The sequence below is a fragment of the Thermobia domestica genome, chromosome 10 (genome assembly GCF_964235325.1).
Source record: "Thermobia domestica chromosome 10, izTheDome1.hap1.1, whole genome shotgun sequence".
Taxonomy (NCBI): domain Eukaryota; kingdom Metazoa; phylum Arthropoda; class Insecta; order Zygentoma; family Lepismatidae; genus Thermobia; species Thermobia domestica.
This window is the reverse complement of record NC_137463.1, coordinates 169099197-169124761: the sequence shown is the minus strand read 5'-3', so window position 1 is coordinate 169124761 and position 25565 is coordinate 169099197. Positions and strand designations below refer to the sequence as shown.

At 35.1% G+C, this 25565-nt stretch overlaps 1 protein-coding gene across 12 annotated transcripts in view; it reads right to left on the bottom strand.

The window, feature by feature from the left end:
- The window catches only part of Ogdh (oxoglutarate dehydrogenase Nc73EF), a 208112-nt gene that overhangs the window by 47005 nt on the left and 135542 nt on the right, over positions 1 to 25565 (bottom strand). For 11 of the 12 annotated variants that reach the window (XM_081728728.1, XM_081728727.1, XM_081728732.1 and 8 more), the window contains 6 exons: positions 21730 to 21985; positions 16479 to 16713; positions 11212 to 11391; positions 7120 to 7300; positions 2462 to 2589; positions 457 to 609 (listed from right to left, as the gene is read on the bottom strand). In XM_081728728.1, the coding sequence (XP_081584854.1) occupies positions 457 to 609; positions 2462 to 2589; positions 7120 to 7300; positions 11212 to 11391; positions 16479 to 16713; positions 21730 to 21985 (1133 nt within the window). Of the gene's footprint in view, positions 1 to 456; positions 610 to 2461; positions 2590 to 7119; positions 7301 to 11211; positions 11392 to 16478; positions 16714 to 21729; positions 22025 to 25565 lie in introns of all 12 variants that reach the window. The other variant, XM_081728731.1, reaches the window with a different exon arrangement.

Here is a 25565-nt window from a genome sequence, read left to right as displayed (position 1 = left end):
ACAAGAAGAGGTCATCTTAAACTTTTTTCTACAAAACGGTTATTATAATAATAAAAAAATTATCAATAAGTCACTAATAAAATGCCTAAAACTCTGTCCGAACAAAAAGTTCAGACAGAGTTTCGCAAGAAACACATAAGTTTGCATTCATACCGTTTAGTTACAATCCCTCAAAACAGAAAAGGAATGACTACAACTACTGTGCAATATTAAAACGAGTAATTTCTATCTTAAGGCGACGAGGTTATCTAAGCACCATAGTGTATCGAAATTCCTTAAATTGTGACAAGTAGTGATTTATTTATTATAATCAAAAATGGTTAGCTAAAGTTATTGAACGAGTCATTTATCATTTAGCTTAAACTTAGAAAACAGGAGTATATATAAAAATGAAAAATTCTCACTGCAAGTATGTATATATATTAACAGTTATGAACAGAAGAAAATTAAACTTACTTGAACTTCTTCTGTTGTTACAACGCCTCCAGAAATGAGATGTTCAGCGTATTTCTCTAGGGCAGGTTTAGTATTCCTTATTTTCTGATACATTAGTGGCTGAGTGAACATCGGTTCATCTACTTCATTGTGGCCATTTCGCCTGTAGCAAACCTGAGATACAAGCAACAGAGAATACCATTAAAGAATGCACATTTTACGGAGGTGCATATCCGCTGTTCACAACAAAGAAAGGTAGTTCGGTATATACACCGCCGAATTAAGAATGCCACTACCATCTGGGGGATGAAATGGTGTTGAAACGACGCATCTGCTGTTATGAGCAGTAGCGTATTTGATGAGTTGTACGTGTGTATCATGCGTGAGTGTTGCCAAAAGGCATCTATATTAAACCATTACTGGGAAGGGTATGTCATCGAATTTCCTACATACACATAGTGAAATTGTCGAAAGAATGGGTTCACACTTGGGATGACTACTGAGAAAGTAACTGTGCGCCGTTATACAAATCAGGAGCCCGTGGCGAAACAATAACCCACGAATATCGAGAGATATTGTGGCTGCAGGGAATCCGCCGACCTAATGTATAATGGGCCAGCGATTCAATTTGGCACTTTTAACTGTGAACACAGCCATTTGAAAGCAGCTCCGATTGAGGTGCGTCCGTAAGTCCTGCGTACGTCACTTGCACCCGCACTACATTGCAGACCGAAAAGCTAACTACAGGGAAACTAAGAAATGTATCTGGCGGGACCAAGTGGCAGACAATTGTCATAATAGATGAAATATATATCCAATTTACTGATAGTGGTCACATTCGACGCTACCGTGACAGCGACGACCAGACAGCAGCAACTTTCTTTTTGACACTGCCAAGAAACTTTCCCGCGTGAGTTTATGCTTGTTACGCGGGAAGTTGCTGAAATTCAAGATTGATAAAAACATGACAGTAAAGCAAGATACTTTTGAGACTTCATTATGGCACTTATCTTCGGATCAACATCCTACAATTGTACGGATGTGGACGCCAATCAGATCTATATGGACAACGCTTTAGTCATATCTCCAGAACATCTGGATGTTATCAGAAAATGGAACAGGAAGAGTAACTCGTGTCATTCTTTTCCAAAACATTTCTGTGAGGAGCACTGATGCCAGTCCAATGAATTTTTGCGACTATGCTCTGTTGAGAAGACGTCTCCAACATCGGCGTCTGCGCACCATCGCAAATCTCTAGAATGCTTGCCTGTGCTTTTCCAGGGTTTGCTCCAACGGAATCTTCGATATCTGGCGATAGTCCATGGTGCTGGGGTCCAAGCAGAAAACCATCGGTAGTGGCGAACAGGTATCTCATAAGGTGAGTATCCTTCAAAATCGTTGCAATATAAACCGAACAACTTTCTACATAAGCAGAAAGGAATCAACGAATACGATTTAAAAAAAAAAAAGTAACAAAACTTTATGGCACGAAAAATAAAGTATTATATAAATATATTGATGAAACAGCTTAATTTGCTCAAAAACTTGGAAACTGTTTCGAGTGACACATGAAAGAACTTCTGTCTGCTTAACGACAATATCTTAGGTTTTTAAAAGACGCAACAACTTGTTTGCAGATTTTTACTAGAACAATTCTTATATTATACTTTCTTCGTCGCAGCCTTTATCACACATATTTTCATTAATTTTGTATCTCATTTTGTGACTTAAGTAGTAGAAAGCACTGCTTTGAGCACATGTTCATGAGTTTCATCTTGTATTACAATTTTGGTGCTAGAGCAAAATCAAGCACTATTATTTTTCTGAGGCACACATGATAGTATTATTGTGCAAGATCACTTAAATCAACGATTTCTAGACTACTAGATTGATAAAAAGTCCTTATTGACCATTAAACCAAAAATACATAGCTCTAGTAAGCTGATACACTACTTTATTCCATGACAAGGACCAATACACTGTCATATTAAAATATGTTTTAAAATAATTTAGGAATATCACTTACGATATCAACAACCACGTCTTTATGGAATGTGGCTCTCCACTCAGCGGCAACGTTACACACATGGATCACTGCTTCAGGATCATCAGAGTTTACATGGAATATAGGGGCGTTCACCACACGAGCTACATCTATAAATAATATTGCTCAATTAGTGGATTGATAATAGCATTTCTTCACACACAACTATATGCCAGCAATTATATCGCCCGCTGTTCATTATTACAGTTTAGTATATTCAACACAGAATGACTAAGCCGATTACCATAATCAAACCGCAGTGTAACATTATCTAAGTTGAGTTGAGTTTTCATACCCTGCATCAGGATTGAGTTAATATTTTATATATATATATATATATATATATATATATATATATATATATATATATATAAATTATCAATCTATCAAGATTATTCCCGAATTTCAAATTAAATTTCTAGAGTACAGTGGAATAAGAGTCTCACTAATTGAAACTATCATCATCAATAATTTACCTACGCATTTTAATAAGTGTAACAACAAATCCCTTACTTTAAATGCACATTTTAAGGGCATAGATTTACAGATGGCAGAATGTAGCTTTCAAGTGTTATCCAAATTTTGGTTGCAGATTCAATTAGCTGCTGAAACCAAATCAGATCACGTGATTTCTGAACATCTTTTATGACACTCAAAAACAATAAATTACAATATATAGTATTTGAGACCATTTTGTTGGGTCACAATGGTCAACCAATACATGGAAATGCTCATTTACGAAGTTTATAATATGATGTGTTCCCCATTCTATTGCCATTTGAACTACATCTTGGCCAAATGCGAGGTTTTTAACTTCTGAAAGTTGATCTCCGGAGAGTATATTAGAAATAACTCCCAAGCAGCCAGGAGTGGAAGTCTGATGAAGACACAGTTATTGTATTGAAACTGTATATTATCACATAGCCTTGATCAGTATGTCATTGTGTTTTAGTGAAATACGGTCTAAACAAGATATCGTTCGACGACTCCTCTACTTCAAGTGCCACCTTCAAACTGCTACACCAGGAGTATAAGTCTTCTGTGATCAGTTGGGTCTATTTAAACAACCGTTCAACCAACCAGCTTTATTGTTCAAAAACTGTTTTCCGATAAAGATTAAAAGCTTCATGACGCAAAAGAAACTATTCAGAGAATCACACGATAGTTCTTATGTTCATACAGTGCTTACAAAGTTGTGGTTGTTATAGTCTCAGTTTCAGAACATATAATGCTTCTTAAAGTGTAATGATTAATTCGAGTTTTTTTTTTTTTTTTTTTTTTGGGGGGGGGGGGGGATTTAGATGTGCTAATGACAACTCTGAACATAGAGATGTGCATTTTTTTCTAACATTTTGTGGAAGCTCTGTAAAAGATGTTGGTTGCTTATATTGCTCCTTTAAAGTTTGTATTATTTGATATGTCGGTGGTTAAAACCTCACGAATTTTCTGTTCAGAGATATCGCCAAGTTTGTTTTGTTGTGTTTTCACCACACTAACATAAAAATTACTGAAGAAATAATAAACACTTCTGACCAGAGTATATACACTTGTTTATTAAAAACTAAATTCCAGTGTAACAGTTTCAACAACGTAACGTTGTCTTCATCAGACACTAACTCAGAGTTAGTGTCTGATGAAGACAACGTTACGTTGTTGAAACTGTTACACTGGAATTTAGTTTTTAATAAACAAGTGTATATACTCTGGTCAGAAGTGTTTATTATTTCTTTAGTGAGTTCCAGAGTCGTGATGGATAGAGTTTCATAAAAATTACATCTTGGCCAAAAATTACATTACATTGCTCTGAACTTAATCACTTTTAGAGAAGAATTGAAAGGAACACATGTACTAGCATATTATCTACAATGACATTCCGTCTCTCCAACACAAATAATGCTAAATAATAATAATAATAATAATAATAATAATAATAATAATAATAATAATAATAATAATAATAATAATAATAATAATAATAACTAACTCTATGGCCTACGGAACCCGGAGGTTCAATGCTCCATTCACAAAAGCTCTCCACCGACTTCTATCCTTAGCTAACTGGATATAGTTTCTACTCTGTATTCCTATTTCTGCGAGATCCATCTAAAAGTTGTCCTCCCATCTGCGCCCTGGTCTTCTTAATGGTCGTTTTCCAATTGGTCTTCCAGTCAAGACTTTGAAAGCGTTTCTACTTTCTTCCATCCTAGCTACATGACCTGCCCACCTAAGCCCGTAACAATGTTTGGTAGACCGTGTAAATTATGTAGTTCCTCGTTATGAAGTTTCCGCCATTACCCATTCCCGTTCCTCTTGGGTCCGAATATTCGTCTCAGGATCTTGTTCTCTAATACTTTCAGTTTATGTTCTTCCCTCAGAGTAAGCGACCATGTTTCGCAACCACACAGAACAACAGGCATGATTATCGTTTTATATATTTGAAGCTTCAAATTCCTCGACAGAATTAGTGACAAGAGATTTTGAACTGAATAATAACACGAATTCCCTGCTTTTAGTCGACATTTAATTTCTTCGTGAATACGATTTTCGTCTGCTAATATTGATCCTAGATATTTGAAAGTATCCACTTTATCAAAAGTATTATTTAATCATCATTATATTGCGAGCGGTGATAATGATTAGAAATAATGTAAGTAAAAGACCAATAGTCACCGCAAGAAACAAACCTTACCTCTATTTATTTTGTTTAAGTATTTACTATTTTAACGCATCATTGGCCGTATTACGGTCCAGACGCACTTCCAAATATTTAGTTTTCTCTGCATTTACTTCTAAAACCCATGTCCCTGCAAGCCTTTAATAAGACCTCTGCATTTCTTTCTATTGTTCTCTTATCATCCCCTATTAAATTTACATCATCAGTTTACGCCGTAATCAGACGAGTGTCATTCAGCTCTAGGCCCTGGTTGCTATCTTTGATTTTTCTTATAGCGTATTCCAGAACAAAGTTGAATAATAATGGGGACAACGCATCTCCTTGTTTCGGGCCATTCTCGACGTGAAAGCTCGTGGACAAAAATTTTCCTACCCAGACTTTACTTTGGGATTCATTTAAATATACCTTAATTAATCTAATTAGCTTTTTCGGTATTCCAAATTCTGTAAGAACGTTGTACAATGTTTCTTTCCCAACCGACTCATACGCCTTTCTAAAATCAACCGTATTTTACCGGGGTATTGTATTCCCACTTTTTTCGAGTATTTGGCGAATGGTAAATATTTGGTCGATAGTTGATCGATTTCATCTAAATCCGGACTGATAATCTCCAATAATTTTATCCGCGTATGGAGTCCATCTTGCTAATACAATGTTTGAAAGTATTGTATAGATGTTGACAGAAGAGAGATGCCTCGATAATTATTACAGTCAGTTTTGTCGCCTTTCTTGTGAATTGGAACAATGATTGATTCTTTCCACTCTTGTGGCAATTCTTCCTTGTTCCAGATAAGGAGGATGAGAGTGTATCTTGTTCCATAATTTTTCGCCTCCAGCTAAAATTAACTCAGCCGGAATTTCATCTACACCCGGAGTTTTGGGTTTCCTTAATTTCTTTATAGTGATTTCTACTTCTATTCGGTTGGATTCTGGAATATACGGTTCTGCGATGTGTATCTCCCTATCTCCACGCACATTAGCTTTTGGCTATGTGTTAAGCAAATCGTCAAAGAAATCTTTCCATCTATTTAAAATGCTATCTGTATCAGTGGGAACTGTTCCGTCAGCTTTCTTTAATATATAAGCACGAGGTTGATAGCCTTTCTTAAATTCGCTGATCTCTTTATACATGTTCCGAATGTTCTTATTTTTACTATTATCTTCAAGTTCCTTAATTTTAGCTTTCAAAAAATCGCGTTTCTTTGTTCTAAAAGTTTTGGGAGTTTCCTGCCTGATGTTACGAAATTTTGTGTAGTTATTTCATTCGGATTTTGTAGCCAATGTAATTTAGCCTGTTTTCTCTTCTTTGCTCGTTTAACGCATTCCAGGTCGAACCATGGTTTGTTCCTACGTATTTCCGTGTGTCCCAATTTTTCTTTTGCTGAAATTTTAATGCTATCTTCAATTTCAATCCAACTATCCTCAACAAGTTGGACTATACATTACTTTTTTTTTTTTTTTTTTTTTTTTTTTTTTTTTTTTTTTTTAATCGATCATCCAAACTAATGTTCCTGTAAAGGTAAGGGTAACAATTACTTTAAAGAAGTAGCTGTAGAGAAAAGCAGGAAGAAATCTATATTTTAGACGAGGACTTATACAATACTTCCACACTAGAAGTAATACAACAGCAGATGTAAAAAAGTAATGACAGAACGTATTTCTAGGTATGATTAACACTAGTATCACATGAAACAAATAAAATCCCGAGGGGGGACACAAAAACTATCACACTAAAAATGTAGTATCTTCGCTAAATGTTTCAAGAAAGTAGGAAGAAAAGAACAGAAAAGTAGCTGCGGAGCAACCAGATGGGCGCCATACTACAATAGAGTCCCATTATAATACGTGCAAAACTTAGTTCATGTACACAAATGTAAATATATTATTATTAACACTATATTATATTATTATTATTATTATTCGGGTTACCTACCTTGTTTTTCACCCGTTGATAAAAAACCCTTACCTGTACAATATGGAGAAGATCGAGAGAAACGTGGATCTGTAGTAAAGCCAATCTGATTGTTAACAACAACATGAATAGTTCCATGTGTTGTGTAGTCTGGTAAGTCTGACAAGTGGAAAGTTTCGTATACAATGCCTTGACCGCAAAATGCTGCATCACCATGTAACAAGATCGACATGACCTTCGAAAGAAATAGATTTTCAGACATTTAGTCTAACTTGTATACTACTTTTTAAATACATGCATTTGACATTCACAGCCATCTGAAAGTCATTGTTGGCTGGCTTTTATGAAGAAAGAAAAAAAACTTACTTTCTATTTTAGTAATTAAATATCCAAAATAGTTCTGCAGAATTTCTACGTGTACACGTTTCCAACACCTATTGTTTCAAGACGAAAAGAGGAGGAAGTTAACGTGTTAGTGAGTGTTTCCTGATATACGAGGTCTGGCTAAAAAAATAACGGGACTGGTGATAAAAGTACGATTTACTGTCACAAACTTGCAAGTTAAAGGTGATTCCAATATACTTCCCTTCCCTCTCTATACACATTTACATATGAAATTTCCATTGTTGGAAGAAGTAGTGAAAATCTTCAGGTGTCACCATCTTGAGTACCGCTGCCGTTTTCTACTTAATCTCTTCCAGTCTCAAAATGAGTTCGGATTTCACTTTCTGAAAAAGAAAAAATAGCATGGTGCCAAGTCTGGTGAATACGGTGGTCGTTCCGACACTAGTGTTCTTAGTTCCAGAAATTGCTTAACAGTCAAAGCAGGATGCGAAGAAGCATTGTCGTGATGTATAATCATTCATTGTTCTTAAACAAGAGCGGCCTTTTCTTTCTTACGCGTTCCCGCAGCTTTATCAAAACCTGCTGATAATACTGCTCATTCACTGTGTGATTCGATAGTACCCATTCAATCAGGAGCAGGCCATTGATATGAAAGAACACAATGAGAATTAACTTCACTTTCGATTTGCTCCTGCGCGCCTTTTTCATTCGCGGTGATGAGGGAGCGTTTCAGGACAATACTGAAAGACCCACATCTAGTCACCAGTGACGATTTTCGTTAACAAGTCCGGTTCTGCTTCCAGGCGTTCCATTGTGTCACTGCACACGTACTTCCGGAAATTTCTGGTATGATTTTAGCGCAAACTTTGCGCATGTTCAAATGGTCGTGCGGAATTGCGCGGACAGACTCTTTATCAATATTCACCATGTCTGCTATCATTCGAATGCTGAGCCTGCCACCTTTCTGAACAATGTCAGTCACTTCTGCCACAATTTCCTCTGTTGTTGCTGTGACACGACCACCAGGTCTTTCATCATCATCAACGTTTTCGAGACCCTCGCTGAAGCGTGTGTGTCATTCAAACACCCACGTACGTGACATCGTATGATCACCATACAGATCCTACAACAGCTTCACACACTCACTCGGCGATTTCTTTAATTTCACAAGGAATTTCAAGTTAATATGCTGCTCAATTTTCCCATTTGCCGTTCTTCCTGCAACACGACTGCACACCGCTGTATTCAGTCGCTGCTCACAGACTAAGTGGCAAGTCAGTATATCATTCTCTTCTCGAAGGTTCAAGGTTGCTTTGCGTGTATGCGCTCCCTACTGCTCCACGTATACTACTGACAAGGATGCTAGTTTCGTTATTTTTTTTCCCCCAAACCTCTTAAACTGCTGGTTGTGGTTGATGAAGGTAAATGGGGACGTTAAATGAGAGAAAATGAAAGAAAAATATACCAAGCAACGGTAGGGATGTTGTGAATGGGCGGACAGTACAACAATGGTTAACAAATGCAAATGCGGCAATGAATTCCTCCAGGGTGCACCGCATACAAAACGTCCGCAAACCATAGAGAACGAGGCCCTTAAGGTAGCTACTGAAGCACATAATGGCTAAACGTGTGAGGCACTGACAAACCTTAAACTGTAGTGCAGTAATCATTCGGAAATACCTTTCTACCATATTGGAGATATGCTTCAAGTGATACAATACGTTGGCTCCGGGCCACAAAGCGAAACTGCAATGTGTCTATTTCTTTATTGCTTTTCTCAGTGGAAAGATTGCTTCTGGAGAGAGACCTGACGTATAATGAGACACTACAAGGGTTGTGATCGTGGATTAATAACTGTATCCATTCTGACAGAACTCAACATAAACTGCTCGCGATGTCATGCGTCGCAAACTACTCCGAATTGACATGATGATCAATGCAGCAGTATACTCACAGACTGTGACTGAAAATTAAAAACCGTGAAGCCAGTAACTGTGAATCTCAGAGGAATTATTCGGCTTCCAGGGCTCATAGTGGTCTGGTCTCTTCTAAATAGTTGAAAAGTGGCCAAAAGCACATGAAAAAGTGACCAAAATCTCATCAAAAAGTAACTTTAAACCTTGATGCCAAAGTTCGGCATAAATTTATTTTAACTAACATAGGGTCGGCTGGATCATAGCTGAAATACGTAATGTTTTAACATGTTAAGATTAAAAATTATTTTACTTAAATTTGTCCGCTAGTAAAAATTTGGATTACTTATGTTTAGAGGTTCATTATTAATTACATATTTGCACGGTTCTTGAAGATAGAATAGACACAGAAGGGCTCTCAAACCTACCTTGAGAGCTTAAGCACCCACCAACTACCAACTGTGCTTTAGAAAGAATAAACGGCTGAAGTGAGAATAAATCTTACTTGGTTCACACGTAGCAACACAGCTGCACATTGCAGCAAGTACTAAAGTTTTCAGAAGAATAATAAGTAACAAGTTTTTGCCTTTTTGCATTTATTTTTATAACATTTTTCTTAGAAAAACTTTGAGTTTTACGTCCCAAGGTTATGCCCGTTAGGCTAAAGGAGACTGTGATGATGAGTAATGAATGAAATGGTGGAATGAAGAAAGTAGGAGGAAACAGGAGAACCCCGAGAAAACCCACGCACACGGTGTTTGTCCACCACAAAGTTCACTTGGCGGGGGCTGGGATCGAACCCGGGACCCCAAGCACCAGAGGTAAACGCTCTACCACTGAACCACTGCGGCCCCCTACATTTTTCTTAGAGTTGATTTTGGGTTTTAACGTCCCGTTCAGCAGGGAGGCTATGAGACGTGGACCTACTGATTAAAGTGGAATCCGAACCACATGAGCTCCCGCCGGGAATCGAACCCGGGTCTCCCACGCCAAAGGTGCGTACGCTAACCGCTTAGCCACGGAGGAGCTCACATTTTTCTTAGAAAACTGCCAATGGAAAACATCACACGAAAAAATGACCAAAAAAAGTTACTCTAAAAAAAAGTAACTTTTAGTGTCAAACTTGAAAAAAGTAACTTTTAATTATTAAAAAAAATGACTTACTATGAGCCCTGGACTTACAAACAACGTAAAGCCACAAGGTGCTATGATCACCCATGACACGATGATTCGACTTGGAAGATGCTAATGAATCGTCAATATTTTCCAGATATTCCACCATCGGATTATAGTATGGAGATTTCTAATTTTCTGCGCACGTCTTACTTCAAGTTAGTGCTTTTTTTTTTTTCTTCTTTGTAAGGTTGAAATTCAGCAAGATATTTTTTGTTATCTAACATTTAAATTTAACACTGTATTTTCTTTTAAAGCTCAAGGGAGAAGAATAAACCGATTTTAAACTTACAAGCTACCATGCCACGAAATATAACACACTATTATATTTAACTCTAACCAGTAAACAACCTGATCTCTTAATTGATAACAGAAGTTAATGCATCCTATCGAAGTCCTCGACAAAGATGTCAGCGACACAAACTATTTGATTGAAGTATAACTACTTCGTGATACAAAGTAAGACTGTTCATATTTCATTTACCTGACTCCTTACTTATCTTTACGCATGAACAATTTATAAATATGAATTCTATTTAGTATTTAAGTGATTTGTTCAGTAGAGAAAATATTAATCTTATTCTTTCAATAAAAAGAAATATTTTTTATATATATATGTGTTTATACTTAGCCAATTATTTGTAATAATAAAGGAGATTTGCTGTCCATATTATACACGTAATCCCTCGTTTCTTATTAACAATTAAGAGAATACCTTTTTGCCTTCCCCATCACCTCTGTAGAATTGTTCAGCTCTTGTTTTGCCTTGCACTATTGGGTCTACAGCCTCTAAATGTGAAGGATTTGCCACTACAGCCAAACGAATATTCTTATTGGTAACTCTATTTAAGCGTTCGATGTATGTACCCAGATGGTACTTGACATCACCTGAGCCCTGAAATAAAAACATATTTTAAACTAATAACAAACATTGTTGTTAAGATAAAACAACACTTGGAAGCTGACGTGAAATCCGCATTCGAAGTTCAGTAATATTTTCCATTGAAGAAGCTTTGCTGTTTATAAACTTAAATCTGATTCAAACTACTCGCTGAGCAAAACTACGTTTATTGTAAAAATTATTAACGTGTAACAGTTTTATCAACTATTCCCTTGGCTTCGTCAGACACTCTGAGGAAATCTGATGAAGCCAAGAGTGTCTGATGACACCAAGTGGATAGTTTGCGAAACTGTTACACATTAATAATTTTTATAATGAAGATATTATTTCGCTCAGCTAGTAGTTTAAATCGAAACTTAAACATACCAAACTAGCTTTTTTTTTTTTTTTAACCATGCCATAAAAGTCTACTGTAACGTATATTTAACCACATTTTCACATGTGTACACTGTCTCTTTTTGATATTTCATTTCTTTATTTAATGATCTGTTATAATTGTGTCTTCTTACAAATGTATATGATTTTAAGAGACATTTTGTTGTACAGATTACATAGAGTACGAAAACAAAAGTCTATCACATAATTTCTTCTCCATCCCCTTCAAGGTATTTAAGCTTACTTTAAAATTAAATTTACCAGTTTTCAATTAAGATTGTAGTATACGAAACCATCGCTGATTTTTAGTTTATTGATGTCTATAGTGCTGGGAAAGATTAGATTCATTAGGCCGAATGTGTTTTAATATAGTGCACATACCGAGAAAAATTATCAAAAAGAGAATTTGACAGAGTTTGTTTTGTTCTGATTTGTATGCTGTTAGTAGTTAGTGTGTGAAGGAAGTTTCCACGTGGTAACCGGTTATATTATTGATTCTGATGGAAGCAAATAAATAGCTGGAAGATAACTGAATTGTCCACAGATAAATGTAAGTATTATGGACAGTTGATCACATGTTCATTTAGCCAGAAACATTCTATGGATATTTTGTAGCACGAATGGATGAATAATCTTTTATTTATTAATACCTTTGATTATAATTACACGAAAGGTGATAGTCTAACGGATGCGAAAAGCATTTTAGGTACGATAATTAAGTATTTTGTGTAATGATTTATCTCCATACGGATGAACGTCTGGTAGCTTTGTTATGACACATTTTAATGTAATTTTACTCCTTTTTACATACATGATTCGTTAATAGTATTTGTTTCATAAAGAAGGACTATTTGATTTAAATTTGATAGCATGCATTAAGTAAGTTCTATGAATATTAAAATTATATATACGAACTTTATCCATTTTCCGAAGGCACGAGAAAAATTACAATTAAAAGATGCGATATCATACGCTATTAAAAAATCTACTTTAACAACTACTGTTACGTAAATACTTAGTGAGTTTTTGTATGCACGACCAAGCAGAATGGAAGCTATTTCATGTAAATCTGTACAATAATTTTATTTAATGAATACACAATCAAATAAAATCAATATATCATTGCCATAGAAATTACTACAATCATTGTGTCTCATTTATCGATGTGGGACAGCCGATTTTCTCGCGATTTCAACATCTTCTCATCACAACGGTGAGAGAATGTTTTACAAAAGATTGTTATGTGACTGTTGGCAGAGGAGTTTGGTGTAGGCGGGAAACGATCCATCACATCTTAGTGCACAATTTAGGTAAGAGGAAGGTCGCAACTTTATTTGTGTCTCATTCGTTGTCTGACCAACAAAAAGATGACCATGTTCACTATGTAAAGAACATCCTTGAAACTGCTCAAAGAAATAGAAATTTTGTAAATTCCATTGATGCGGAGGGTGAAACATGCTCTTTTCGCCATGATCAACAACAAAACGCCAGAGTGCTCAATGGAAGCAACATCAACAGGAAAAGGAAGAAAAAAAAAAGTTATTTGCAAAAGTCGAAAGTGAAGGCAATGCTGTTGCTGTTTTGTGTTTACAACAGCAAAAGGAATTATTCAGTGAGAATTCTTTCAGAGGAGCAAAGCGCCACTGCGAATTATTATGTGAGTGTTTTGGAACGTTTATGGAAAAGGATTCGACATGTGCAGCCTGAGTGCTCAACACCAGACAGTTAGTTCCCGCTTCATGAAATACCCCCCCCCCCCCCTTTCACTGGGTAGTAGGTGTACGGAACTGTTTAATCCGAAAGCAATGGTCTGTGCTCAATCACCCTTCTATTCGACTGATCTATTCTTTTGAGCCTATTTTTTGTTTCTCAAACTGAAGTTACCATTGAAAGGGCGACTCTAACGATGTTCAAGACATTCAAAAGGACCGTGACATCAACGCTTCGGAACATACTGCAAACCGATATACAGAGATCATTTCAGACGTTGCTCGATCGTGCCGCCAGTGTATCGATTCAGGAGGAATGTATTTTGAAAAGCAAACAATATTAAATTGTGTCTTCGAACTGTGTAAGAATATCAGATTTTTACCTGTGTTCTTTCTTTTTATTATTTCTATTATATCTTTCATAGCTTTATGGTAAGCTTCGAGCTTTTCGCATGAGACCGCGTTCGACTCCCGGTACGGAGTTCATGTGGTTCAGATTCCGTGCTAAGTTGTACGTCCACGTATCATATAATCTCGGTGGTAAAAGGAGCGTTAAATTTAAATTAACTAATAATATAAAGGTACTAACAGTAGTTGCGAGCGTTGTTTTAGAGAAAGGTCTCAAAATGCTGAAAATTTCAAAGTTTCAGCTTAATCCGTGGTTGAAAGTGAGAGGAAAGTGTAAAAAATGTGCATACAAGTTCAGAAGGTCAAGACCTCGTCCTATTGACAATAAAGATAGAATTAAAGTTTAACTTCACTGTGGCTGTACTCTTTAGAATAAGTGAGAACTCTTGAGCCAATTTCCCTTATATTTATTACATTTTGAACAATTCTTCTTGATTAGTATAAGAACAATATAGATTAGACTTATATATAGTTCGTTTCGCATTATCAAACTAGAAGGATAACTTTTATTCAGTTTATTATTATTAACTTTGGGGAGTGTTTTGTACCTTTTCTCGCTTTTCCTAGTCAAAACTAATTACTGTACTTTTAAGGCTTGTAGCGTCCCAGAATATGCATTTAAAAATAATCGAACATTTATATACAGAATGAAGTGATAAAAACATCTATAAAAAATAAATGTATATGCAGAATTACGAAAGTTTTAAAGATCGGTATTTTCGATTGGTTTTCCTGTTGTCTTGAATTTTTGACGGGAAATGGTTGTGACAAAACTCAAACGTTAGTGATCACTTCGCTGACAGGAATAAATACATACAATTGATAAAAGAGAAGTACAATGATACATACGATTCATAAAAGAATTTTTTCTCTCGGAAATGTGTACAATGTTTGCAAATGTGCAATATACATAACAAAATTCACGTCTCTACACCTGAACAGTCAAGACATTTGTAGCATCTGCAGTAGAAATGTGATCCAATATAAAATGTGATCATTTTAAAGTAGTTCAGGAAAATAAGTTTTTCTGACTACTTCAGAACTTTATTCTGGTAATGATTTTCAACATAAGTATAAGTGATGGACACAAAATTGGTAGGTGCCATATCCCCAAGATACAAGACAAAAATAGAAGTGATACCACAATGGAAGATAGATAGGGCTGACTCTACCAATCGTTAACAATGACAGAAGACAGACTCGACAATACTAATTTTCCATTTCTCATATACAGGATGTTCTGTTTTTGTATTTTTCGTACACAGAATATTACTAAACTGTAGGAATGCTCTGTTTCAAGCAACATACAAAACGTAACATGAATAGCCTAGGGGCAATTCCTTCAGCAACGTGACTTTCGAGGCGTGTCTTTTAAAGTAAGTACAGTTTTGAAATTCGACTGCTGCAGCGTTGTGGTCGGCATCCTGTGCATGCGCGCTGTGTACCTACACCTATTGGTAAGCCACAGACCCCACTACGGAAACAATCGACCGTAGTTACATTGCATTCCCCGATTGAGACCGCAGCCTGTGAAATGCGCGTTGTTATTAGTTTCCTTAGTGCTAAAGGCATGAAATCGACTGAAATTCGTGTATGGAGAAAAACATTATGAGCGATGGAGTGGTACGGAAGTGGGTTAGAGCTTTCAAAGATGGTCGCACAAATGTTCATGATGAGGAATGAAGTGGGTGACCTTTATCTCCGAAGACTTGGTGCAGAGGGAAATTGACAAAAACGTGAAGGAGAAACGCTTTACGATTTTGTCGTTATCTGATAAATTTCCTCAAGTTTCAAGAAGTGTTCTCTATGAATTGTGCCAACTTAAATTATCGAAAGTTGTGCTCACGTACCAATATTTTATTTTTTAACGGTACTTACTTAAAAACATGCCTCGTATTGCTTCTAGCTTATCACAGCTGTTTTCACGATATACAAGCAGTATATAAAATAGTTATCAGGTATTTGTGCTAACAATCACTATGTGGTGAACTTAAATTGTTTTATTAAGCTGTATAAATGAGCAACAATCCTGAATCTTCAGATAATTTTGAAAGGCTTACAGAATTGATATTAATCTTAAGTGTGTTTTAGGCCTCGCAGAACGTAGTTTCGTTTGCCATTACATCAATACTGATTTTGCTTTTAACGTGACTGTTGCTGGCAGACTGAAAGGACGCGGAAGAGAATAGAATTTTAGGCCTGAAGCCGTATCAATAGTATGCACCAGCACATCTAGCTCTAAATTTGCACTCATTCCCAGCAATTAAGCACTGACCCATTTGTGTGTGGGGGTGGGTGAGGTGGGGGTTGGTTGTTTGTTACTTCACACTGAAGACAATTTTATTCACAGATCAGACCCAAAAATATTTTTTTATTACTATTACGACGCAAGTTCGTAGTGTTTGTTAGTTTTGAGTTCGCTAATGTAATCATAGACTATACTAGAAAATTCAGCTAAATCTTCAAGTTTTACATACATTAAAATAAAGTACTGAAAGTAGTTCCCTATATAAGAAATCATCCATCTAATAAATAAATCAGCAAGAAAAGAATGAGAATTTTGTAATTCAGCTAATTATCTTCACTTACATCATCTTCTGCTTCCAATGCGTGGAACTGTGTAAAAATCTGCTCCAACGGCTTTCGGCAAACATTTGCCAGTACATTGAGACGTCCTCGATGAGGCATACCTAGTACAATAGACTCAACTCCAAGATCTGTAGATTTGTCAACAATTTGTTTCAACGCTGGAATTAAAATTTCACAGCCTTCTAGCCCAAATCGCTTCTCAGACGGCCACCTTCGAGCCAAGAATGCTTCAAACCTGGAATTAATAGATTATTTTGTACGTTATAATACATAAAATTGATAGATATTTTATATACACATTCATAATTATATAATGAAGCAAATTTTTCTTCAAATTATTTTAAACACAAACTAAACACTTTCTTACAAGGCTGTCTAAAAACTTTATTATAAATAAACAGAGTTAGAGTAATAGTCTGAAGAAGGAAGTGATATACTTCCGAAACTGTAACATTTCTAGTTAATTTATAATAAAGATTTTAGACAGCCTTGTAAGAAAGTGTGTTTAGTTTGTGTTTAAATGGACACAAGGCCTTTTTATCATAATATCAAATTATTTATATAATATACATGACAATATAAGAAACTAGTGCTCAAGAACGGATCACTCGTATTTCATTTAATTTGGACTAATAAATGAATTTCTAGAAGCCCTGAAAATGCACTATGAAAATATACTTGTCGTCTCAGATCTATTTTTATTCTGTTGCATTATAAAACACTAAATGTCCGATTCTCAGGCATTAAATAAGAAGACTGTATCATTGTAGCATACTGAGTGCAGTAACATACTTTTTCCAACAAGTAGGTTGCAGGGGAGTCCTTCGATCTGAAATATGTCCTCTTTTACAGAGCTTTTGTTAAACCGTTTATCACACAAATAGGTCGCCAACATTAGGAAAAAGTAACAATCCCTTGGGCTTAGATCTGGGCTGGTGTAGTCTTTTGGTTGGATTAGCATTACTATTTTAACATAATGCACGCGGTCGAGTATTTTAGTGAAATATACTACTGATCTGTTTCAGTTCACTTATGATGGTTGATGTTCGGCAAATTTCTGATGCATAGCTTCGTACATGCTCAGTAGTTTACTGCATATGAAGACTTCTGTGATGGCAAAACCAGGTGGTAAGAAGAGGTTTCTGTTTCACTAAGTTCATGTGGCAATTACTAGCCTACTTTCTCTCTTTTTTTCTTTCTTCAATAGCCTACAGACAGTTACAAACTATTCCGGAGCAAATGGTCAACCTGGGAACTACATCTCTCACTATTATTTAAGCACGGACTTTATTGATTAACTTCTCAACTGGTCATCGTTCACATGTAACAGTGGCCCTCCACTTTCTTCAACTTTGAAATTACCCGAGTGGACCTATCGGGAACATTGCTCCACTGTCAATTGTTCAATTACTTACTGTACTTTCATCGAACGCTTGTTACTACTACGCGTTATCCTTGCTCTACTGACAAGGGACATCACCCAATTGCCCGGCTCCGATTTCAATGAAATTTTTGTAGCTGATAGAGGATATATATGTATTATTTGTGATGACAGAAATTTTTGCCATGGTGCATGTTTTCTATTTTTTTATAATTTTTAAGAGTTGTGATGTGGTTATTAGAGATTACTGCAGAAGTCCTCCACTAACCTTTGTAACCGGAACGTTAATGAAAGAACAACCACGTAGATACATATAAGGCTTAGGGGGAAATTTGTATGGTAGGTATGACCTTGACGGCAGCCATCTTGAAATCCGCCATTTTGAATTAAGGTCAAGTTTTTTAAATGGGAATAGGGTAATATGATACATAATTTCGGGCTAGAATTTAATCAGGTAGACAATGGTGAAGCTAGTTTTGAGATACACCCATTTGGGGAAAAGTTATAGGCATTTAATTGTTCAGTTACTACTGCGAAATTCCCTTACCTCCGCTTCTAACCCGCGTATTAATGATAATAAGTGGATAAAAGCTTCAGTAATACATATTATGCCTAGAGGGAAGTGATAGGGTAAGGGCATCCTTGACGGCAGCCATCTTGAAATCCGCCATTTTGAATTAAAGTGAATTTTGAAAAATGAAAACGATAGCATGTGACACCTCATTTTAATAGCAAATTTTCCCAAAAAGCCAATGGAATGCTTATTTCCCTTCTATGGTTAACCAGTATGAATTTAGGACTGCTTCTAATGTGCACTAAACGTCCATTATTCGATCTTTCAAATTGGCAACACTCCTAATTTTCACCGCATGTTTTCATATTCCAACTGGCATTTTGCAATTGTTGCCATGGCTCATGTTTTCTAAATTTATTACATTTTTTAAGAGTTGCGATTTGTCAGTTCGTGAATAGTGTTGGGATAAGCATCCACCAATCTTTCTGAAATTTGAAGACTTGCGATGTAATTATTTATTTTAAACGAGAATACATGAAGAACCTATGGACCTATGTGACGTAAAGAAATACAAATGAAATTATAACAAATTTGTGTTATACGAACACAAAATTATCAGGAAATGTAGCATACAGATTGTGGCATAAATATGTAGCTACATAATTTTAATAAATATAACTTTAAAGGAACAGTAGCAATGATAGAAAATATCAAAGAGGCATAATATGACTGTTCCCAACACGCTGTTTGGACCATGATCATAATATGAAAACAGATATGTTCATAAAGAGGTGTAACTTAATTGACTTCCCTATCAAAACTGATTATAAATCTTACAAATATGAACCTTCGACAACAATCGCTAGAAAACGAATGACATTTTTGTCTGACTAGCTAAAAAAAATGCCCTAGAAAATAAATAAATAAACGATAAGGAAATAAATATAAAACAAAACAAAAGACCATTGATTTACACAACAATTATATTTCGTTTTACTTTTTGAAGTGAATTTTCATTTGATTTTTCGTCTCATCTACTATACGTCTTCGGCATTACCTGAATGCAACTTTGGAGATATTTCGTTGTGCGATGATTCATGTCAGTAAACGAGTTTTTGAAGTGCAGGTATAGGAAATAAATAATTACATGGCAAATCATCAAAATTCAGAAAGATTGGTGGATGCTTATCCCAACACTATTCATGAACTTACAAATCACAACTCTTAAAAAATGTAATAAAGTTAGAAAACATGAGCCATGGCAACAATTGCAAAGTGCCAGTTGGAATCTTAAAACATGCGGTGAAAATCAGGAGTGTTGCCATTTTGAAAGATCGAATAATGAACGTTTGCTGCACATTAGAAGCAGTTCTAAATTCATACTGGTTACTATAGAACAGAAATAAGCATGCCATTGGCTTTTTGGGAAAAATTGCTATTAAAATGAAGTGACAAAGCTATCGTTTTAATTTTTTAAAATTCACTTTAATTCAAAATGGCGGATTTCAAGATGGCTGCCGTCAAGGATACCCTTACCCTATCACTTCCCTCTAGGCATAATATGTATTACTGAAGCTTTTATCCACTTATTATCATTAATACGCGGGTTAGAAGCGGAGGTAAGGGAATTTCGCACGTAGTAACTGAACAATTAAATGCCTGTAACTTTTTCCCAAATGGGTGTATCTCAAAACTAGCTTCACCATTACCTTCCTGATTAAATTCTAGCCCGAAATTATGTATCATATTCCCCTATTCCCATTTAAAAAACTTGACCTTAATTCAAAATGGCGGATTTCAAGATGGCTGCCGTCAAGGTCATACCTACCATACAACTTTCCCCTAGGTCTTACATGTATCTACATTGTTGTTTTTTTATTAACGCTTCGTTTACAAAGGTTAGTGGAGGACTTCTGCAGTAATCTCTAATAACCACATCACAACTCTTAAAAATTATAAAAAATAGAAAACATGCACCACGGCAAAAATTTCTGTCATCAAAAATAATACATTTATGTCCTCTATCAGCTAGAAAAAATTCATTGAAATCGGAGCCGGACAATTGGGTGATGTCCCTTGTGAGTACCAGTTTCTACTAATAAAGACAAGGAATACGCAAATCGCCTTTCTGTAACGTCTGACTTTGACGGTGACCAGAAAGATCCAATACCTGCATAAGTATTATTTGTTTCGCTCATACAACCGGCCACACTACCAAGTCTGTTCACATTTTTATCAGTGCATACGTTCTTAGAACATTGCTTCAGATGTTCCAAGTTCGAGTTACAAAAACTGAACAAGTTATGTTACAAAACCCAATATTACACACATCTCGAAGATCTCTACAATAATAAAACTTCATACTTCGGAATCTCTAATAATAAACAAAAGCAGACAAACCTAGCATGATTTGTGCGAGTTTTCTTGTGTTTGCCTTTACGCTTTTCAATACAAAAGCACAGGGAAATAGAAGCCCAATCCTTCAGAATCTCTCTTTCACCGAACAGCTGTTAGTTCTAAAATTATATAAGCTAATAAGCATTTATAGCTTGTATTTTGTCATACAAAAGAGTTGCTGGACACAACATGGAGGAAGGCTTCAAATTGCTTTGTTTGAACTTTATTCCTATTTACAGAATGAAACTGGCAGTGAGTACTAAGATACACTGTTAGTCTAAAATCCAATTGCTTCAGTCGATGGCATTTGTTATGCTTAGTGGTTTACTAAATATGCTCAAATTTTGTTGAACGAACCGTTAACAAATCTTGGCAGTAAGTTATCCGGACTGAAGAACTAGAATAAGTCACGAGACCATGAGACGATTTGTCAGTTTCATGTTAGAAGCTTCATAATATGCAATGTGGATAAAGAGAAGTACGATTCTTAAAGCTATTTATGTGGCTCCTTGTCTTGAAATACCATATGACTGACCTATTTATATATTTTCTCCAATGAAAACTCATGTACTAAAACATTTTAGAATGTATTTTTTCAGAGCTCTCAATAATTATTTTCCCCATGCCACAAGATAGCCGAAGTTCACTTCAAAATAATTATGATAATTTTAAGGTATATGATTGAAACAATTGGTAAAATTTATACAACTTAAAAACAATGGAATCTTTAATACCATCAAAATAAGGAATACAACCTTCTTTGAAAATTTACAAGTAGTTGTTGGTTGAATATATTACTAATATTTATTGGAGTCGCCCTATATAAAAGAGAAGTGATGGATACATGGACTGATACAAGTATAAACTTATATTCAATACATATCCAATGACTGAAGTTGCAAATTAAATTTTGCTATTATCAGATTAAGTCAACAAGAACAAAATGTACGATTACTTACCCGGTGGCTCTCGTCAGTCTTGCCAAGATCAGTCTCTTCTGATCATTGTCCATTTCCAATACTCCTGGAGTTTCAAATCTTTGCCGAATCCAATTACATTGCTCTAATGAATTAATAAACATGAATTCGATTCCAATATGTCTGCAATACGCATTTTCAAGGCGATGCAGAATTTCCTTAAGAGGTAAAGCTTTTTCCTTCCCTCCGATGTATGTTGTGGAGGGTAACTTGAACACGCGGTCCATATCATGATCCTCTGGAAAATTATTTAACATGGACACACAATTAAGACGTACTGAAAGAAAAACAATTACAGAAAAAAAAAAAAACATAACGGTTACTTAGAAACCAGTACCCAGTATATATTTTAACTGAGGTTCTACGGAAAATCTTGGACATATCATGATTCTTTTTAGTACGATGGAATCTCCACTTATAATTTCATATGAATCTTTTCTTTCCCAAATATTTCTTTTCAGTAATCTTATAGGCATTCTTCTCTCGCTCCATGATATGGCCAATCTTTTATTAGATAATATACAAATAGTTTTCTACATTACGTATTAGTTTCTGATTAACGAAACCCTTGTTTCTTTAGGCCTCTGTTCTCTTTCTTATATTCCGTAATTAAATTCAATTGTGATCTGAAAAAGGATAATCACCAGACGCACTTTATGTATTAGGAAGAAAGTTTTGCATTACTTTCGGCTGCTATATGGTGCATTCAGCCTTTCAATTTTCTATTGAATTGTGTACCATAAACATCTTCCTTGCACATTTTGATAATGTACTGTACAAGTTCCACATTCTCTCAACTTTTATTTATGTAAGTGTAGCATTCTTTTTCTTTTCTCGTGATTCATGTTATAGGCATTTCTGCATCCTAGTCACATAGTCGTAACTTATTTCAATTCTCTCTCTTTTCAAAGGAGATAAAAAAAATGTATTTACATCTTTCAGCTTCAATATTATGTAAATTATTAGTCTTCTTTGCTCTTTTTCTTGTCTACTTACATCTTTCTCGTTACTTATTACTTCCTTTTACGGTTTACACGAACATGTTATCCACATTTTCCTTACTCATACCGTTATCTTTACAAATATACTATCAAGCTATTTCCATTTATGGTATTTCTAGCTTCAGTTGTATACTGTATTAGCATATCTTGTTAAATCAAAGTGTAAATTTATGCATAATGTGGAAAAGAAACTTCTGCACTTAACTGAAAAAAATCTTCATTGATCTTAGCCACAATCGACTCAGGTCTCTCGATTGCACGTAAATTGTACTTACGGTAACGTTTCTATTAATGACAAGTCTCTCTCCTGAAAAGCTGATATCAAATTCGTTTGTAAAAACTGTAGTGTTTCGTTTCTAACTGCATTAATATATATCATTTTAAATGATTATTCGTAAATGAGTTCATGAATGATTCACGTGTTCGTAATTCATGAATAAACTACCTATAAATATGCGTCACTTGTAGTATTGCTTTTGGATATTATTATCACTGTACATCGAATCCTCTTGCATGAACTGAATTATTCTTTCCATCTTGAAATTCTCAGCATTTGGTAAATCCATTATGTCCTGTGTGAGTGCTGTAGTACATTGAAGCAAACAATCGAACATTGCTCAACGCTTCCAATTGATCATGTTTTTCTGTCGGATTAAGTCTGCAGTTGGAACAACAGATATTTATTTGCTGGTGAAACAATTACCTTCAACGTAATATTATGGCAACCCGATCAACAACACACTGGGTTTAGGATTTCGAAGTACCGTTATGTGCAAGCTACTCTGCATTTCTTTTAACATTATACTGTGTTTTGAAAGAATGCATATACCATAGAATCATTTACTATATGCACATACTATTACATGCAGAAGTACTTTTTAATATTGGCTCAATTAAACTATTAACACTAGGTAAAGCTGAATTAATATTTTAGTTTTTGAAAAGTTATAATGGAAATCATGTTAGTACAATCGTCAAGCACAAGACTTAAGTTCATACCGGATTCAATGTTACGCTGACATACACCAAATCCAAAATTAACTCAATAATTCTAAAATGAAAAATAGGTACTATGGAAATATTGGTATTCTATCAATGTTTAGGTTACTTTTCTCTCTAATACACTTCTCAAATACTGAAGTACACTCATGTCCAAAATTATTGTCGCATGTCTATAAATATGTTGTTCTACGAATATAATTTGATACGAATTCGCCTGGTATTTCTTATAATGTTAGTATGTGTATAGTCTCCAAAGACATGCATGTAGCAAATTTCATGTCAAAAGAGCAGTAAATAAGAATAAAACGAAAATAAAACTTTGTTGTCCATTTAACAACATTTTGTTTTACTCATTCTAATTTTCGTATTTATAATTCTTTTCCTATGAAATTTACCACAAATATACATTTCCCAATTATACACATAGTATCAGTATTAAAAGTACTCTGTAAAATAATTATTTTATTTTCTTACAAGAAGACAGTTATAGATATGCGACAATCATTTTGGACATGAGTGTACCTATGAATACTTACTTAAAAGACAGACATCGACGCATTTCACAGCAAATTATTAAGAAGATAAGTGACACTGACATAGTTGATTATGTCTGTAAAGATCTTCCCTGAGCGGTTTCGACCACTTATGCTTTAGCCTTAAGTTACTCACATTAAGATCTAATCACTTTATAAATACATTTTACTCTTTCAGTAGAAGGGTTCAAAGTTGGAACGAGTTCAAAGTTAACTCGTTTACGTCATAAAAAAAAATAAATAAAAAATGAAAATAATACGATTTTTTAATGAATGAATTGGCGACTTAACAATTCTTTTATATTTACTAACAATGTGAGAGTCTTAGAGACATTAACAGTACGAGAGTCTCTCTTAGGCTGTTTCTTCTTTTCTTCATGTAACGTATGCACTTCACTTTAAAATTTTGTAAAAAAAAAAAAGACTTAATAATATTTCGTGATATAATAAACAGAGTGTGTAACCGTCAGAAGGCAGTAGAACTTAAATACTTTAACACTTAACGATTATCGTTTCTGTCTTATTGGCTACCAGATGAGTTGCAGACAGAAAACAAGATTTTTGGGGAATCATTAGATCTTGAAAACACACACCACATATATACAGTCATTGACAAAAGTCTGAGCACAGTACTGATGTTCAGATTTTTCCAAACAAAAGACACTGTATCTATATAGAACAGTTTTTGTTGGACTTGTTTTAAAAATAAACATCACTTTTCATTACAGGAAACGAAAATATATGGTTCTAATTCTACTGAAACAAATTTATTGAGGAAGTTTGCGTTCATCGACATAGCGATCATTAACCATGATGAGAGGTTTACAAATTCCAGACATTTGTTTGATCAATTTATCCAATGCTATGCGACTCTGGCAGCTTTGAAGAATCTTGCAAAGATGTTTAGTGTTCGTTGGGATATGTTTGCAGACTACTGATACAAAAGATCGATGGGTGATAATCTTGAGACTGTGGCGGTCATTCCACTTTTATGATAATGTGAGCGTTTCCTTTGATTTACAGATAATAACACCATATCTTGAAAGATTTGGATCGTTATTCTGTTGTAGTAAAAAGTTAATGCCGAAAACTGTGTCCCTGATGGAATTGCATCTTACTTAAATGTTATGATACATCTTTTTATTGATTATTCCATTCACTGGAACTAAAATAGTTGATTCGAACTAAATCCCCAACTTACTTGCCTGTAAACATCTCCATACCAAGACAGTCTCCTTAATGTTTTAATGTAGGTAGTACAGTCAAAATAAAGCGCTCTTCG